Source organism: Gordionus sp. m RMFG-2023, chromosome 1 (genome assembly GCF_954871325.1).
Source record: "Gordionus sp. m RMFG-2023 chromosome 1, tfGorSpeb1-WG-v2, whole genome shotgun sequence".
Classification (NCBI taxonomy): domain Eukaryota; kingdom Metazoa; phylum Nematomorpha; class Gordioida; order Chordodea; family Parachordodidae; genus Gordionus; species Gordionus sp. m RMFG-2023.
The window spans coordinates 36,430,397-36,450,313 of record NC_088775.1 but is presented as its reverse complement, the minus strand read 5'-3'; the positions used below and the strand labels follow the sequence as shown (position 1 = coordinate 36,450,313).

At 27.0% G+C, this 19,917-nt stretch overlaps 1 protein-coding gene across 2 annotated transcripts in view; it reads left to right on the top strand.

The window, feature by feature from the left end:
* Window positions 1–19,917, top strand: part of LOC135922744 (sarcosine dehydrogenase, mitochondrial-like) — a 77,279-nt gene that overhangs the window by 27,599 nt on the left and 29,763 nt on the right. For both annotated transcript variants that reach the window (XM_065457193.1, XM_065457192.1), the window contains 2 exons: window positions 801–960; window positions 14,246–14,345. In XM_065457193.1, the coding sequence (XP_065313265.1) occupies window positions 801–960; window positions 14,246–14,345 (260 nt within the window). The remainder of the gene's footprint in view (window positions 1–800; window positions 961–14,245; window positions 14,346–19,917) is intronic.

Sequence of the window (19,917 nt, the reverse complement as noted above, 5' to 3'; positions counted from 1 at the left end):
TCAAATGAATATAATGATAATTTAATTAAGAGAAGGAGATTCAACCTCAAGGAAATATAGTCCAGTTCAGATAAAATGTTAAAATTATTATTTATAAATTAAAAACGTTAAAACGCTAAAGAATTTAATAGGAAGAAATTTTAAAATTGTGAAAATTTGTTGCCGGAGAATTCAAATTGCGTGAGTCTTGCTGGTGGTGGTTTGTGTGTAAACTAATAGCGGGGGTCTCCTGCTAATGGGTAGGGGGCCTTGAAACCCTGATCGTGATCTAGGATTGCCCAATGTTCAATAAAATGAAAAAGAATAATTAAAATACTAAATAGTACTAAACTAATTCGTTTCCAAACATATCGTAAAATATAAAAAGTGTATAATATGAAACTTAGAAGATAAATATAAATTTTAAAAAATCTAATGAAAAAAATAACAACACGAAAAATTCTTTTCAACACTTAAATTTATAAGCATAAAATATGGAGAAAATATGTTTGCTTAAATTAAAAGTTTACATATAATGCCATCAGGAAAGTATGGGGGTTTTGAAAAAATTGAGAAATCATATTGTATACTTAAACTTAAAGGCGTATTTTTAATATTTCAGTAGATTTTTATAGAAAAATTTTATTTTCTCAAATATGAAAATTTAAATATATCATTTTCCCCTCTCCCGTGTGGATTTGCCAGTTATTAGTTACTATCTAGACTAAATTCCGCAGGTAATGATGTAATATTATTATATGAATGTTAAACAAAACATTTAAAATATAATAATTTCTCACATATTTACGGTATAAAAAAAGCCGAGACATTTTGCAACCTTTAGTCAACGTTGACCTAAAAAACGAAACCTTCCCTTTCTCTTCACATAAAATAGCCTTGATCTCTAATCGTTACCCGGTCCGCTTGGTAAGAATTTCTTTCGTGGGCGAACTGGGCTGGGAGATCCATCTGGCAAACGAAGTACTTTTTTCTTTTTTACCTTTATTTATACATGTTTTGTAAAACTATTAAATAAGTTTCGTTTTAAATTTTAAAATGAATATTTTCTATTAAATTTCAATTCTTATATACAAAAAATAAAATCTTATATTCATATAAATTTTTACATATATGGTGAATTCCATATCAAATCGGCCAAGGATTTAACCCGACCCCCTCATTATTTTTTAAGTTGTGTATATTGGTAGTTGTTATAAACTTCAATTAACTTCTTTGGTTGTCTTCAATACATAAAAATTAAATAAAGTTTTTTCTTTTGCCTTTCTTTTGTCTTGTTTCAATCCATAAAAATTAAATAAAGTTTTTTCTTTTGCCCTTCTTTTGTCTTGTATTCAATACATGAAAATTAAATAAAGTTTTTTCTTTTGCCCTTCTTTTGTCTTGTCGTAAATACATAAAAATTAAATATAAAGTTTATCTTTTGGTCTTCTTTTGTCTTATCGTAAATACATAAAAATTAAATAAAGTTTTCTTTTGTTTTGATTTAAATACTTTTAAGGTCAACATATGGTTTTTGTGTTTTCTTTTTACTTAGGGGTTTTGCTTACTTTTGGAGTCTTTAATAGGGTGTTCAGCAAATATAAGTTAGATATTTAGGTCCGGGAGATCGCCCTGCATCCATTGGTATAATTAGAGTAGTAGGGTTTATCCCTAATTATGTAAGATAAAACTAACACAATACGTTTTGCAAAAACGTTCTTTTTTTTACTTTGCGCCAATTTTATTTTCCCTATAAAAGGGACAAATTTTTATACTTAGATATATACTTTATTTTTTGGTTTACATATTTACTTAAAATTATAATTATTTTTTGTACTTTTTAATTTATTGGTTTTAATTGATGATTCTTAAATTTTTTATAATTAATTATTTTCTTTTTTCAAATAAAATTTAAAATATAAGTGTTGTAGTTGCTTTTATTAATCTAAAATGACGCATACCAAATCTCATCGAGACGTGCCACCTACCATTCTACCCTTAACTGAAGCCCCGACACTTCAGTAGTATATACTCTAAGAAAAAAAATATAGTTTACTTCCCAACACTCCTTATCTGCTAAGATATGGGCATTTAAAGAGCGGAAAAATGGTACATTCTTGGAAAAATGCACCTCATTTATTTTCAAATATCTCGAGAAATAATTATATTAGAGCAATAATTAAAATTTTATTATATAGCTTAACAATAATTCTTTAATATGACATATAAATAAATATGATAGAAATCTGATTAATATCTAAAACCAGATTAAAGCTGAAATAGCTATAGAAAAAAATGTATTTTTTTCAAATTTTTTTCCTATAGATAAATAATACAAAATGCTAGACTGGGCTCAACATGGATCTAGGAGTTATCACCCTTTATATGGCTAAAATTGATCAAATTTAACATAAATATCATATTTAAATTTAATGAATAGTTATGTAATAATGTTTATTTAAAAATTATGTCTAACTTTTTTTAATATAAAACAAAATATTTGAGAGGTTACCCAATTCATAACACTTTGGTTAAATTTTCACTCGAAATTACTTTGCAAAATAATTCTAAACATATTTATAACTTTATTTAGCTCATGCTATAATTAAATAATACTATCAAAAATTTATAATATTATTTAAAATATATCAAATATTAAACCCTAAGAATACGAATAAATTTTGACTTTCATTTTATTTTTCCCTAAGGGAATAAAAGTATGGAACTTTTGTGTTCTAGAAATTCGCTTTGCTCTCGAAAACCTGCTATCAAGGTGATTTTCCATACTAAATATTCATTATTGCTCGCAAATATAATTTACCACATGGTTATTATTTCTTGCATATTTAAATAAATCCATTTTCAATATGTCATACGGGCGCTGCAAGCTTGTTCCAGCTACTAACCGTTTAGTAACGCCCCCTAAACTGTCAGAAGGACTTTTTTTATGGTCATTTGCAAAAAAATGCCACCAAAATTATTTTCATAATTGTAGAGATTACTGAAATTTTTATATTTTTATATTAGGTTACTGCCGCATCAGAAAAATAATAAATCTTAGCAACTCTGCCAAATCATCTTTCAAGAATAGGATCAATTTTGTTTGAAATAATTTGTTGTATCCAAAGTCATTATATAAAATGAAATAATAAACTAGAAATTTTTGATATGTCTACGAAAACTACAATATTTAGGTGAATTTATCGATTAAAAATGATGACATTTGTTGAAATTTTAATTTTGGTAGATCATTTTATTTTATTTTAAAATAAAATATTTACTATTATTTTGTCAAGTAATTTCAAGAGAAAATTTAACCAATAAAGCACATTATCCCACCAACCTCTCAAATATTTTGTTAAAGATAAAATTTAGACTTGATGATATTTATGTTAAATTTGATCAATTTTAATCATATAATGAGTTATAACTCCTATACCCATGTTCATCCCAGTCTAGGATTTTATACAAATATAAAGCAGTGTGATGTCTTTCTATAGAAAAAAATTAAAGAATTCCCTTTTTTCTATATCTATTTCCGGTTTTATAATCTGGTTCTAGATATTAATCAGATTTCTATCATATGTCATATTAAAGTACTATTATTAAGCAATATAATAAAATCTAAATTATTGCTCTAATTTAATTATTTCTCGAGATATTTGAAAATAAATGAGGTGTTGTCAAAAATATACAATTTTTCCGCCTTTTATACGCCCTTAAACAGTGTTGGGAGGTAAGATTTCATTTTTTTTTAGTTATAGTATATACTACCAATATTCAAAATTTGCAAAAATTCTGAGGGGGTAGGTTTGAGAATTGACTTTTTTTGCTGATTTGATATGAAATTCACAATATTCATATGTTAGTGTCAATGTGTTATTTTTCAACTTTAAATCATTTTTTGAGCGCCTTTTTTTTGAATTTAGAAATCGGATTTTATTGGAAATATATTCCATCATGTTTGGAATACCTACCCTATGGTTTTCAGATAATTTTGTCATGAACTTTTGAATTTAATATAATCTATATTAGATTTTCTATTGATTTTTCATATAAATTATACCTGACTCAAAAGTTATCGATAAAATTATCTACATTTCATAAGATAGTTATTCTAAACATGTTGGAATACATTTCCGGTAAAATCAAAAATTTAAATTTAAAAAAAGGCGCTCAAAAAAGATTTAAAGTTGAAAAAAATAACACATTGCCGGAAAAAACACATTGACGCTAACATATATAAAAATAAGAAAATGTATAGCGTAACAAAATAAAATGTTTTTTATTTAGATAATAGAATGTTAATAGCGAGGTAAAAATAAACTTAAATAGACGAACGTTGAATTTACAAAAATAAAATAACTCAACATCCCCTCTCTTCTTTGCAATTGTTCCTCGCTTTCGTTTATTTTGAAATTTATATCGTCTTCTTTTTAGTTAGTTGTCCTAATCGTTTTTACGTTGGTTTATTATCTTTATCTTATTTTGTTTTGTAGTTTTACGTTTTCAAATTGTTATCATTAATTGTCAATTCCTGTTGTTATTATTATCATTATAATTTTACGTTAGCATTATTATTTATTATATGTTATCATCATTATTGATTTAACATGAATAGAATAATTTTAAATATGAATTGAAATAATTGATATTTAGAATATGAAATTGAATTGGAATAATAATATTATAGATTATTCGAATATTGAATAAATTGTTCATAAGAATAAGAATATGTGATGATAAATTAATTTAGCATTTTATATTTTCTTAATTTCTGTTTTATGTTATATAATCTTTTAAGTAGATTGGTTTTTGTTTTATTCGGAACAGTCTAGAAAATGGTGTTATTATATTTTTATCTGTAACATTTTTATGTGTGTCATCTCTTCCCTCCTTAAAATAAATCTTAGTTGTAGTGTTATCATTATTTAGAATAATATTTCTCATGCTCTTATTTTCATGGTATTCTTTTTCCATTTAATCTAAATGTTTTCTTATTATACCTTTATCTGTTTTTATTTGAAATAACATATCACTTATTTAATAACTCCTTTATCCCATTTATCTTGTATTTTATACCAAACCAAATCTCTTATATTCATAGTTCTACTTTGTATTAAAGTTATGTTATTTTTATTTTCCTTTTTATCTATAGATTTTAATGAATACCATCGAGTTCTTATATTGTAATTAAACATTCTTTTACATGATGATTCTATTGTGGCATTAGGTCTATTTCTATAATTAAAGAAGAATTTTTCAAGTGCCATATTTAAATCTATATTTTTATTTTCCATGTTTCTTTTCATATGCATTTTAAACGTTCTAACCATACGATCTGCCTGACAATTCGACTGTTGATGGTATAGAGATATCAGTAAATGTATGTCAGGGTCTTTACAAAATTTATCAAACAGATGACTTATAAAAATTACATTATCGGTAACTATAACTTCAGATTAAGGTCATTTGAGAGCAAGAAAAATTAAATCTTTAACCAAAAAATACATGTGGTGATCATGTATAAACAATTATATAGACATCGAAGTTAAAAATTGTGAAGAGTGCAATACATATTTTGATAATCCTAAAAACATACAAAAACCCTGGGCTAGCACAACAAAGCCATTTGAAAGGATTCATAAAGATTGGTCAGTTTTTTTATGAAACACTGATTAATAATAGTAGTTGCTTATAACAGATTTCCAATTATAACTCCAGTTAAAACTATTACAACAGAAATTACATTAAAAGATATTTTGAAAACAATTTCACTATTTGAATACTTGGAATTATAGTTATAGATAATGGAACTAATTTTATAAGTCATCTGTTTGAGAAATTTTGCACATACCCTGGGATAAAACATTTACTGACATTTTAATACCATTAGTAGTCGAATGCTCAGGCAGAACGTATGGGTAGAGTAGAACGTTTAAAATGCATAGGAAACATGAAAAATAAAAAAAAATAACATAACTTTATCACAAAACAGAACAATGAATATTTTGTATAGTATAAAATGAAGATAAATGTGATAAAGAAGTTATTACATACAAAGAAAAGAAAGTGAATGTTATTTCAAATAGGATAAAAGTATAATAAGAAGACGAAAAAGAATGCATGTGAAAACATGAGAAATATTACTCTAAATAATGATAACGGAGGGAATGACACAAAAAAAACAAATAAAAATGTTATAGATAAAAATATAATAAAACCAATTTCTAAACCTTTCATAATAAAACAAAAACCAACCTTCTTAAAAGATTATATAACATAAAACGCGAAATCTAGAAAATTTAAAACGCAAAATTAATATAAAAATAAATATAATAATCTTAATGATTTCATCACATATTCTTATTCTTATGAACAATTTATTCAATAATCGATGATGATAACATATAATAAATAATAATGATGACATAAAATTATATTGATAATAAGAATAAGTAGTGTTGTTAATTTGCTTGGTCATAAAATTTACGACCAAATTTTGTGCTCAGGCCGACCCGGGGTCCAGACCCGAGGTTCAGACCCCACAAAAACCCATTATTTTAAAAAAAATAATAAAGAATTTTATTTAAAGAATATTATTATTTTATAAAAAGTAAATCTATATTATATATATCAATTTTGTGTAAATTTGTGAAATCATTATTTAGGCTCTGCATACATAGGAGAACACAAATCATGTCAAAATTTTGTTCTACCATTAGGGGAAATGTGCCATAAATGGCCATGTTTGAAGACTTGCCACCACCCTTTAACTTTTTATCTATTGGACCGATTTTTCTCAAAATTGGTCAAAATGTGTATATGTTAATAATACTAATTAAATTAGTGTATAATTAATTTTTATATACCTAAAAATTGAAGAAATATATAAGATTGGTCTTTTGCAAGTATTTCATATTTATAATATAATTCTTAAATAATATGTTATATAGCCAGTAAATACATTTCAGCGAAACTTTTATCGCGAAACACTTTTTCGCGAAGCTTTTATCGCGAAACACTTTTTCGCGAAGCTTTTATCGCGAATGTCGTTTATTGCGAATGGATTTTATGGCGAAACTTTTATCGCGAATCCATAATAGCAAATACTATTCCGCGAATACAATATAGCGAAACAAATATCGCGAATTTTTTATAGCTAAACCTTTAAAGCGAATACATTACCGCGAATACAATATCGCGAAACAACTATCGCGAAGATATTATAGCGATAATTGCTAATAATGACTAATTTATTTCGAAACATTTTTTTATAATTATATTAATTGAATAATATTTTTAAAAAAAATAGGATTGTGACGATTTTGCCCTCAATTTTGAATTATCTCATATGATATTTATGCCTATTAGAACTCTTATGATGAAAGATAGACCTGCCCCCTTATCCAAAAAAAAGTGTAAGATATGTATATAAGAGTTTGTGTGTGTTGTCTTGCTTTTGACTTGCACTTGTGCGTGACGATTTAATAAATAAAACCCATTGTTGAGATAAAAATTTTTGTTTGTAAAATTAATTATAATAAATAACACATTTATTTAAAAAGTTATTTAACTTTAATTAAATAAAAATAAACTATATAAATTGATTTAATTTTTTTTATAAATTGCAAATGTTTTATTTTATTTATTTTTCATTTCTTAGTTATAAATATCGTCAATTATCTCTTGCTTGAACACATTATTTTTAAACTTTGCCATATTTATTATCAACAATCATCAGCATGCTTTATCTAAATTTAATATTTTGACAGAGTTTAAAGGCCGAGCGTAGAAAAAAATTGTTCTTAGAAATATACCATTACCCCTCCATTGATATAATAGTTTTTCTTTTTTATTAATTTTAATGACAGCTTATTGAGCTTGGTTTTAAAAAAATATTATATTTTGATTTCGCGGCTTTGTCCACGTGAAAGAAACGTATACATATATTTATATATATATACTAAATGGGGTGAAGTACTAGTAGAAATAAATTTATTTTTAAAATTTAATTTAAATAAAAATATATACAATAGAATATAAAATACAATATTATATTTATATAATTTTTTCATTTTTTGCAATATCATAAACACGAATCGAATGCATCTTGCTTGTGGATATAGACTTGAATTGATCATACATACAACAATCCAGCCTAAAAAATATTTAAAATATAATTATTATTAAATATATTTAGAAAAATATAATTATTTATTAAAAAATAAATTATTACTATGCCTAACAAATTATTGCCATATATCGTCATGGCCCATTATATTTATATCCCTAGATGATAGCGATATGCATTGTTTTAGGGTGGAGGGAGCCATCCTGTTCCTCAATTTAGTAATAGTATTTCCAGCAAGAGAAAAAGTTCTTTCCGATGCCACGGAAGTTGTTTGTTGGCATAGAAAGTCTCTCGCTATCTTAGCTAAATGAGGAAATCGATTTTCATTCCCTCTCCACCAATCTAGCACGCTAGTTGTCTCGGGCGCTACCGGCTCAAGAAGATAGGTGTTTATTTGATTGTCACTATCGCCATTTGATGATACTTTTCTAAAAAGATAAATTTAAAATAAATAAAAATCATAGAATATATCATTTAAATTAATTCTATCAAAATGTATTATATTACAAATATACCTTCTTTTCAATCCCTGCAATAATGAAATAGTTTTAAGGTTGGAAGGATTGTTATTATTATTGAATGAGTACTCATCAAATGGCTCCGTCGTATATTTTGAATAAATACCTTTGAATATAGCCATATTTTTAATTGCTGCATCTTCCTTTAAATTAGTGATTAATGTATTTTTAATTCTAGGGTCCAGTATTGATGCAGCATAGTTGTTTGGTGTTAATATATGCTGGCTATATTCGTCGTATTTTTTTATCATAGATGTTGCTGCTTTTCGTATTGAAGCATCAGAATTACCTATTTCTTGATTTTTTAAATTCTCCAGAATATCGTTGAAAAACAATATCGCCATCCCTATTGTTGGAAGCTGCGAGCTTATTTCAACCGTTATTTGATAAAAAGGCTTTAGAAATCTTCTAAATTTGAGAAGAATTCTATATTCTCAGGAGCCAAATCGGTTTCAATTAATCCAAGCTCACTGAGATGTTGTATTGCCTTGATATTCTATAAATAGATATAAAAAGAAATAATATTATAAATATACAAAAATATTTTTATTTTATACTTTATTAATGGCTGCTATCATAAGATATACGCTATTCCATCTTGTTTCACTGGAAGAGGTATTTTTGTAGCGCCATTAAAGGATTGATATGTTTGCAATAACTTAGGCGACACATGTAACTTGGAAACGATAGCCATTATATTTTTCAATTTATCGTCCAAAAATATGAGGCCCTCATTAACGATTAGGTTTATGACATGGGCCATACAACGATGACTGTATATCACAGTATTATATTTTAAATAGTAATGTTTTTTATTAATTCTGCGGCTTTTACCACGTTGGAGCCATTATCATGCGTAATAGATATTATATTATCACTAAATTCAAAATCGTGGAAAGAAGATATCATGAGTGTTGTATATGTCATCCCCCGTATGTGGGTGGGGGAATGATAATAAATCTAGGGCTATATTTATCATATTCCAGTCATCGTTTATGTAGTGAAGTGTTAGCGAGCAGAAAGATGAACCATTTTGCGAAGTCCAGATATCAGTAGTTAAGGCATATTTATGTTTGAAGTTTTTTAATTTATTTATAAGTTGTAATTTTGCCATATCATATATTTTTCCTAAGTTTTTGGAAAGGGTTTGACGACACCATAGTTTGATATTCTTATTTGTATAATAGAATATCCTTTTAAAAGCTGGGTTATCTATTATGTTAAAGGAACTATTAATTTTTATTAAGAAAATTAAGATGAGTTTATTTATCATCAAATTTTCATGCGATAAAAGCTTTCTCATCCCCGGCATCGAGTCATAAATGGAACCCTGTGAGTGTGACATCTCTTTAAATATGTTAGGATGCACCGATTTGAGATGTTTTTTCGAATTCGCTAAATATATAAAATATAATTCATAAATTAGTACAGGAAGTTTTTAATAAATATTTTTCGGTCTAAACCGTGCTCAGAACTAGCTAGTGTTGTTAATTGGTTGGTTGTGTAAAACCCAGACCCGGGGTTTGGGTCTAAATAATCGACCAAACCAGCTCTGAGCACGAACCCCGAGCATAGACCCGGGGTTCAGACCCACCTATGAATTACACCTGGGGCTCGGATATATGAAAAGTAAAAAAAAACTTCATTTTCTACTTAAATTAAATCTTATTCTTATCGTATTCATTCTAAATTAGTAAAGCTTTTTTTTAATTCTCATTTTCTTACCATTTTTGGGGACTTTCTTTTGATCAAAAATTTTTATGGTAAAAATAAAAATATAAGTAAATATTCAAAAAGAGTAACCCATGCATGATGGAAAAAAAATAAAATTTTATTTTAACACATATTGATATTGTAAGTGGACCAATATAAAAATTCAACGTCAGAAATGTAAATTTATAATTTGTGATGAAATAATGGCCAATAAAAAGTTTTTCTTTATTATATTAAAGTTATATTCCCAATATTATATATGTCATAATTTTTAAAGGGATGCCAACTATCCAGGATCACCACGGGTTTTAAAGGTATAACTAATAAATTTGGGTTTTAAGTAGGTGTGTACCGATATCACTTTTTGGAGGCCTATCCGATCCGATATTAAATAGATATCGACCGATTACCGATATCATATCTAATTTTTATGTCATTTATTTAAATATATTATAATGATCAGTTATAGTTTATATTCAATTCTATTGCAATTCTAAGGTATATAAAATATTTTTATTGTTAAATAACTTTTATATAAGTAATGAGTAACATTAATCTATATATAATAAATAATAAACAAATATATTATGAAATTTGAAAAAATATTTTAAACAATATTTAACATTAATAAATCGAAGATTTCTTATTAGAAATACCAAAATTTACTTATTTATCAGGAATCAGTTTACGTTTACGGCGATGTTAACTGTCAAGTTAATATCACCAAATTCACTATAAACAGATTCTAAGAAATTATCGCACACTTTTATAAACACAATGCGCAAAAAAATAACAATATTACAGAATGTTTATTAATTAATTATTAATATTAAAAAAATATGGATTTCGATTTTATTTATAAAAATAAATGATTTTAGATATAACTTTTTTTTAAAAATTTTTAACATTTTATTTTTGTTAAAGATGCCATTTTATATCGGATCTGATGGGCAAATTAGAAGTCACTAGTTTGTCTAGGACTACCACCAATGACAATATGAAGATGATTATGATTGACTTATTTTTTTAATTATATGACAGATTTAAGTGACAACAAGTACTTCCAGTTCCAGGTGATATAGATGAACCCTAATTAATTTAACATATTTAACGATTTATTTTTATTTATTTACTTAGAATTAACACCTATATATAAAAAAAATTCAAAAATCTAAAAATAAAAAAGCGCTATGACACTTAACGTGAAAGGATAATAGATACCCCGTATGTTTTTGGTTAATGATGCTTACTACCAAGTGAATGTATGGAAATATTTTAAATACCAATCTAATTTGCTAAATACCGACCAAAATTTATTAAAATGTAATAAGACCCTTATTATTTAATATATTAATACGGAATCACGTGGTCGAGTCCGGCCTCCTATATATTATCCCCCCAAGGATGGAACCACCAAGTTAGAATAAGAAAAAAAACATGATCATTTCCGGGATTCGAACCCGGGACCATGGGACAAGTAAACCAAGCTCTTGCCTACTAGGCCATAGAGGCTTTTAAGAAATCACGATTTTTCAAATATATATTATAAATATATTTGAATATATTTGGTAGTGCCTATCCAAATGAAAAATGAACAAAATTCAAATTTGATAGATGGTACCTTAAGGTACCAAGCATCATTAACCTATGTTTTTCATAAACAATTCTGAACTAAGATCAGGATGGTATAGAAATAATCTATAAGCAAACCTACATAATAATTTATTTTAATTATTTCCAAGCCCTAAGTAAGTGGCCCCGATTAAAAATTTTTTAGTCATAAGCTGAGTTGCTTGCAGGATTTTCCTATTTAAGTTCGATATTATTGATAAATAATTTTTAATTAAAATATTTGAAACAACATTATTTATGGGGTTCGAGTTAATGCTGGCTTATTTCTTATATTAATATTGCTAATGTAGATCGCAGTGATTTTATTAGACCCACCTCGGGTTTGGGATTTACACAATCAGCCAATTAAACAACACCCATATCGATATTTTGTGTTAATAAAAATATACCTGACCCCCCCCCCCCACCCAAGACCTATACCGCCCTGTATGAGTGATCATTATCATTATTATAAAAAATATTTTTATTTCCATATCAAAAAATATTATTTTTCACCCCCCCCCCCCCCCCCCCCCAAGACCTATGCCCTCCCTGTATGAGTGATCATTATCATTATTATTACAAAAAAATATTTTATATTATTTATTCACCCCCTCCTCTCACCCCCCCCCCCCCCCCCCCCCAAGACCTATGCCCTCCCTGTATGAGTGATCATTATCATTATTATTACAAAAAAATATTTTTATTTCCATATCAAAAAATATTATTTCTCACCCCCTCCCCCCCCCTTCCATCCACCTCCAAAACCAAGTCATACCCTATCCATCAAGATAAAAAATGAATACTTCGATGAGGCTTCTTCAGAAAAAGAATCTACCAATTCTTGTCCTACTCCTATATATGATTGAGACAAAAATGAGGATTCATTAATTGGAGAAGATGGCATAGATTGGTCATCATTATCTGACCAATGAAAATGATCCTCAGAAAACATATTAAATATAAAAATTTTAAATCAATTTTATAAAATAAAAATATTCTTTATTTTTTAGTTAAAAATAGATTTACTTTTTGATATTTTTTAAAAATCACTAAAAAATAAAATGTTAAGCTATAAAAAATTATTTTCCCAGATGAATTCAAAAAATAATAATATATTTATAATATTTTTACTATAAATAACTTTATTTTACATCCATTTTTTTTATTTATAAATATTTATCCTTAATAAAAAATAAAAACTATATTTTCATTCCCCCTTCCATCTGTTTTTTTCCAAAAAATTATTATACTAAACAATATAAAAAAATTAAAAAACGTAAAAAATTAAAATACATGTGAAACGGGGGCAAAATGAGTTAAGTGTTTATTTATTTACTCTTACATACATATCTTACACTTTTTTTTGGATAAGGGGGCAGGCCTATCTTTCATCATAAGAGTTCTAATAGGCATAAATATCATATGAGATAATTCAAAATCGAGTGCAAAATCGTCACAATCCAATTTTTTTTAAAAATATTATTCAATTAATATAATTATAAAAAAATGTTTCGAAATAAATTAGTCATTATTAGCAATTATCGCTATAATATCTTCGCGATAGTTGTTTCGCGATATTGTATTCGCGGTAATGTATTCGCTATAAAGGTTTCGCTATAAAAAATTCGCGATATTTGTTTCGCTATATTGTATTCGCGGAATAGTATTTGCTATTATGGATTCGCGATAAAAGTTTCGCCATAAAATCCATTCGCAATAAACGACATTCGCGATAAAAGCTTCACGAAAAAGTGTTTCGCGAAAAGTTTCGCTGAAATGTATTTACTGGCTATATAACATATTATTTAAGAATTATATTATAAATATGAAATACTTGCAAAAGACCAATCTTATATATTTCTTCAATTTTTAGGTATATAAAAATTAATTATACACTAATTTAATTAGTATTATTAACAAACATGGCCATTTATGGCACATTTCCCCTAATGGTAGAACAAAATTTTGACATGATTTGTGTTCTCCTATGTATGCAGAGCCTAAATAATGATTTCACAAATTTACACAAAATTGATATATATAATATAGATTTACTTTTTATAAAATAATAATATTCTTTAAATAAAATTCTTTATTATATTTTTAAAATAATGGGTTTTTGTGGGGTCTGAACCCAGGGTCTGGGCTCTACACAACCACCCAATTAACAACACTAAGAATAAGAACTGAGAACAACAAGAAAGCTTGACAAAACAAAATACAATATAATAATATTTACAAACTATTATTTTTTAACAATTCCATCAAATCATAATGAAATAACAAGTCCAGTGTTGCGGTATACGATCTACTAATAGACGCGGGCCAACGTTACGACCTAAAAAATGCGGGCTATAGGGCCATCGATTTTCTCAGTCTTGAAAAAGGTTAAACTTTTTTAAAATCACTTGACTAAGTTGTTTAACGATATTTTTTTAAACTATCTTAATATTGATACATATACAATACATGGCCTAAAAAGCTACCTCGCTCGATACTGATACATTCTTAAGTGTGTATCTAGATTAGAGGTCTTTAAATGGCAAAATTTAAGGTTAGAATTTAGCTTTTTCATGGCTCGGCCAGGAATTTTTACCCGACCCTTTTCGTTTCCAATTTTTAAATACAAGATCTAACCCAAAATATATATAATTTTTAATATTGGAGAGTGATTAAATTGAAAACACTACATTTTATGCATGATCATTTCTATCAAATATCAGACTTCACTGATAAACCACCCCAATAAATTTTCTTGTCCGGCCAAGCCCAAATAAATTTTTTCAAGATGTTATCAGACCTGGGTCTTGGTCTTTGTAGACCTCTAATAGATATAATTTTTTTCATTATTATACTTTTTTTTATAATAAAACACATGAAAGATGTACATAATAATGACAATGGTAATCTATTGTTAAATCTTTTGTTCTAATTTTTTAAAATTATTTATTTCTTCTTCCTATCTACCAACCAATTTTTGTCTGCTCGTTACATTTTTTGGTAATATTGTTTTAATATTAATTAAGAAAGAATTCTCAACTATTGAAATTGGTTCAATTTTTCAATAACAGAATAAATTGTTAAATCATTTGGACAAGTTGGATTAATGTTTTGAGGTTTAAAAAATCTATCTATTCTTCTATTGAACATTTTTTTATTTGATTTAGATTTAATTTTCTGGTCTGTTAATCTTTGTAAATTGTCTATAAAGATTCGGTTACCTTTATCAAGATACTTGATATTTTGTCTCTTGATATTAGCGATGCCGAAAATTCAAAAGTTTGAACCTTAGAATGTTTTTATCATTGGTGTATTACGAGAGGGGTGCTACGGGGAAACTAAAACACTTCCATTATTTTTTTTATTTTTAGTCCCCTTTTCAAATTTTGAAGAGGGCCTGAGCCTCCCGCCAAAAATTTTTAATATTTTTTCAAAAGTGTTAAATTTGAATCCCTTTTCTCTTTATTATTGTTATACAAAAATCTTTTTCATATTTTTATAGCCACATAGAAGATAGAGAAGCAAACAGTTTTATTTTCCAATATTTTAATTTTCATAAGTTTATAGAAGTTTTTATAAGCCTCCGCCTCTTCTGCTTTATTTAAAATATAGTCAGGTCAACCTTCGACAAGTATAGGTGATAAGTTACTTCATTTTTTGCAGGTTTTGATACGTCTAAAGCTAAACCAGATTTTTAAGCGAAAATTATCATCTTAGTCTCGGAGGTTTAAACTTATAGCTCAATCTTGAAAAAAGCTTACTCTTACCTCAACAAGCGCAATTTTTCGACTGTTAGGATTGAGCCTATTTAACAATATTATAGGAAAGAAATAATCCAATAACTTGCTCTTTTTTTCTTTTCCTCTTCCCCTCCCCCCTTTTTAAAATATTTTTTTAAATTTTTTTAATATTTATTTTAAATTAAGTTTTATAATATATTTAAAATAAATAATCATATTTTCACCTTTCCAAAACTAATGTGATCCAATGTTAAAATATTTTATTATTCTTTTATTCTTACAATAAATTTTAAACTTTAAATGGTTACCACGCACCTTATTTTCCATCTCTCCTCAACTTCTTTAATAATTATTTCTACTGAGTGTTCAAAATATTTTACAACTATGTCAAATTTTATTGGAATTATTTTTCATTTTCATCGCATTTTCCTTAGTTTTTAGCTTTATAAGAAAAATTTCATTTTTGTTATAAATAATATAAAAATATATAAGTGCGCCAATATTTCTTTACGCTCTCCAAACCCAGAACTATCCCTCTTTTTTTTTTTTATCTCCGAACCATTTTTTGCAAAAGGGTTCACATCACTATTATAGGAAAATTGCTTCTTACATTATAGAGAGAAAAATTATAGAGGAATTGAAAAAGTTAAAGAAAAATCGAGTTATATTGCAATAATAGACAAATATCGTGCTATATGTTTGGTCAATCGGGTAATACGCGCCAGTGCCATTTAATTGAAATTTATAGTGCTTATATTGCAAAGAAGAACTGAAGTAAGAAAGGAATATTGAGATATAGGTGATGGTTATAGCATGGGCATATCCATAATATTCTTGACCCCAACTTTCTTATGGATCAAGGGTTTCCTATTATATATGTTATATACTACTCAGGATTACTTAATCATATCAATATTTTTTGGCTTCATATATCAATTTTTTATCATTTTAATTTATCTATATTTCTAAGGATATTTAAAAGAGCTAACCAATATGGCCTATATTCAAGAAAAGGTTTTCTCATTCATACCTTTTTAATAGGCAAATATGCAAGAATACGAAACAATGGAAATTTTGCAAAAATTTCTTTTTACTTATTAATCTCATTAATCACATGCTCAGGCAAAATTTCCCTAATGTAGTAATACAACAATTAAATACGCTAAATTTATCTCAAGATAATAAAATTTAGCCAAAATAATTTTATGAATGGTTACAACGGTGGACATGGAAGGGTTTTTAGGTAATAAAATTTAAAGATGATTAAAATATTCCTTTTATTTAAAAAGCATATTTTTATTTGGGATAAAATGTCTCCATAAATGAAGATTGATATCTTATAAATACTCAATCGGCTCTACATATATATTGCATCTTAAAGATTACCTACGCGCTAGTCAAAGTTTACTTAATGTTATATTTTTTGGTTATTAATTTGTCGTATATGTTTTGAGATAAATCAATCACTTGAACCAAATCTAAAAGTTTTTTTTGTAGAATTCTACATAGTATCTATAATATAAGAAAACAATATTCTAATACAATTCACAAAGATAAACTCTGAAAAAGTTCAATGCTCATCATTAGAATCAATACTATTTGAAAAATTATTTAAAACCGTGCTCTACATTCATGTAATTTATTTCTGATTTCAATAACGCTTTAGAGGCCAAGGCTATTGGTTTATCTTCCTCATCTCCTTCTATATGAAATAAAAGTGCTCCCAATCCTCTTTTCGATGGGTCAGCAGCTATTACAATAAGCACATTTAGGATGATAGAATCTGACAACGGATGAACTTTTCTTATTTTTATTTGTGGCGAGCTACTTTAGGTAATTTTTAAACAACTTTTGTGGGCTTAGTAGATCTACTTTACAAAATAGTCAACAAAGAAAAATGGACCAAAAAAAAGTTTTAACAAATTAAAACACTAATAACCATCCACATTAAACTACTAAAACCCAAATTTATCTATTGAAAAAGCTGCAGACGTGTCGAAACGATGATTTGGAGCAGTTTTATTTCATATAGGGAGATTGAAAAGAAAAGCCAACAGCCTTTGTCTTTAGAGCGTTTTTGAAATCAGGAATAAACTGCATGAACATGGAGCGTGGAGCTTTAGCTATAATTTTTGCTGTAAAGAAATTTCAGGAATATTTTATTGGTACAAAATTTACGATAATAACAAATCATAAACCTCTGGTATTTATATTTATGAAGGGACTAGAAAATACGCGTATGTCTATGAGACTACAGAAAAGGAGAGTAGTTATGGATGGACTGTTTAACTCGATTACTATAAGCAGATGATAAGGAAACTAGACACTTAATGGGAATTGAAACTGAAGATAACAATTTATGGAGCATACAGAGAAATTTTGAAAATATATTAAAATAAACTGTAAATGACAAAGAGAAAATAAGAGATAATGGAATTTGTGAAAGACAGTAGGACAGGGGAACATAAAACGTTTAAAAACATGGGGAAAAAATCATGTATATTGAAAGATTGTCTTTATAAAGAAAACAGAGTTTTCATTCCTTCGAACATGAGAAAATGGATGCTACAAGAATTGCATTCAGGACACTTAGGAGCGGGAAAAACGAAATCACTAGCTACATAATGCATGTTCCGCTGCCACTATGATGATATGGTGAGGCAGGGTTATGTTCTAAGTTCACAACCTAACTTTAATTTAATTTGATAGTATATTATATATTATTTATTTCAATTTAAAAGTTAAAAATTATAATTCCATTTTGTTATTTAAAATCAATATAAAAAATTGATCTTATAAAATTTTGATAAGTTTATATACATAAAAATTTTGAATAAATAAAATAAAATAGTTAAACAAAATGAAGTATAATATGAAGTTTAAATTAGAATGAAATAATATAAAATTCAACAAAATAAAATATAACAAATTTATAAAAACGTTTAATGCCATATAGTTTAATAGAATAATAAATGATTGAATAAGTTATAAGCGAATTATAATTTAATTAACGATTCAATATTATATAAATAAATTTAATTATTAATTTAAATGATATTATTAACATGAACTTAATAATGATAACGCTTCTGAAAATACAATTTTCTTACCATTTGATTATTTCATATAATGCTACAAGAATCATCTCTTCCAATTCTATAAAAGCTGAAACTGAATCGTGACGTAAGACAAGACATTTAAATCACTTTCGAAATCGATTTACCACGAATAAGGGGAATGCTATTAGCCAGGAAAAAATAAGGGAAAATGTGTTGAGCTTCATATAATCAATTGCCTACAACTAATGAACATCATTCTGAACTAAAAAAAAATTCTTCAAGTTACCCGAAGAGAACTTGAAGACCACTGGAAAGATTTTCTCCAGGCGAAGGATAATGTTATATCTGAAAATATTTAGATTATTTGAATTTTTATTTCTTCATACTTTAGCAATGTGCCCTACTTTATTGCAGCTGTAACATGTAGCAGTTTTGAAAGGGCCGCGATTACGAAAATGAGACCCACAACTTATACAAGCTCCAAAAGGCATTTATGTACCGGTCTTGAATGTTAGCTTATTATTAATATCATTTTAAACTAAATTGACAATATTTGATGTTGATTGCAGTCTCGCTACTTCTATTCTCTAGTTTTCCATACCCGTAGGTATTTTCTAAAGCTTTACCAAAAGTGATATCGTCATTGGCTAATAAATGTAGGGTAATATAAATGTTTGACAGACCTGCAATGAACCAATCACGTAGAGAATGCTCTAGCGTATTCCTAAACTAGCAATTAATTACTAAATGTTTTAGCCTTTGGCGAAATGGAGTATGGATTCATTTTCCTCTTGTTTGAACATACCGAGACAGATACATCTTGTTCATCATCTTGTAGTTTAATTTGTATATTCGTGTTTATATCCATGCAGCGTCAATTCGTTAAATTACTACTTAAAATGAATTGGTAACAATTTTGAATAAATGACTTTATTGGAATTCCTGGCTTCTTAGTCAAACTTTATAATGTTATTGTTTAATAAGAATGATAAAAAAGTCTATTCAAATGATGAAGTTCATTTCCATGTAAACATAACAAAAATAATATAATATTCAAAAATAACATTATCCTTCACCTGAAGAAAATCTTTCCAGTGGTCTTCTCGTCGAGTAACGTGAAGAATTTTCTTTAAATTCAATGATGCTCATTACCTGTAACA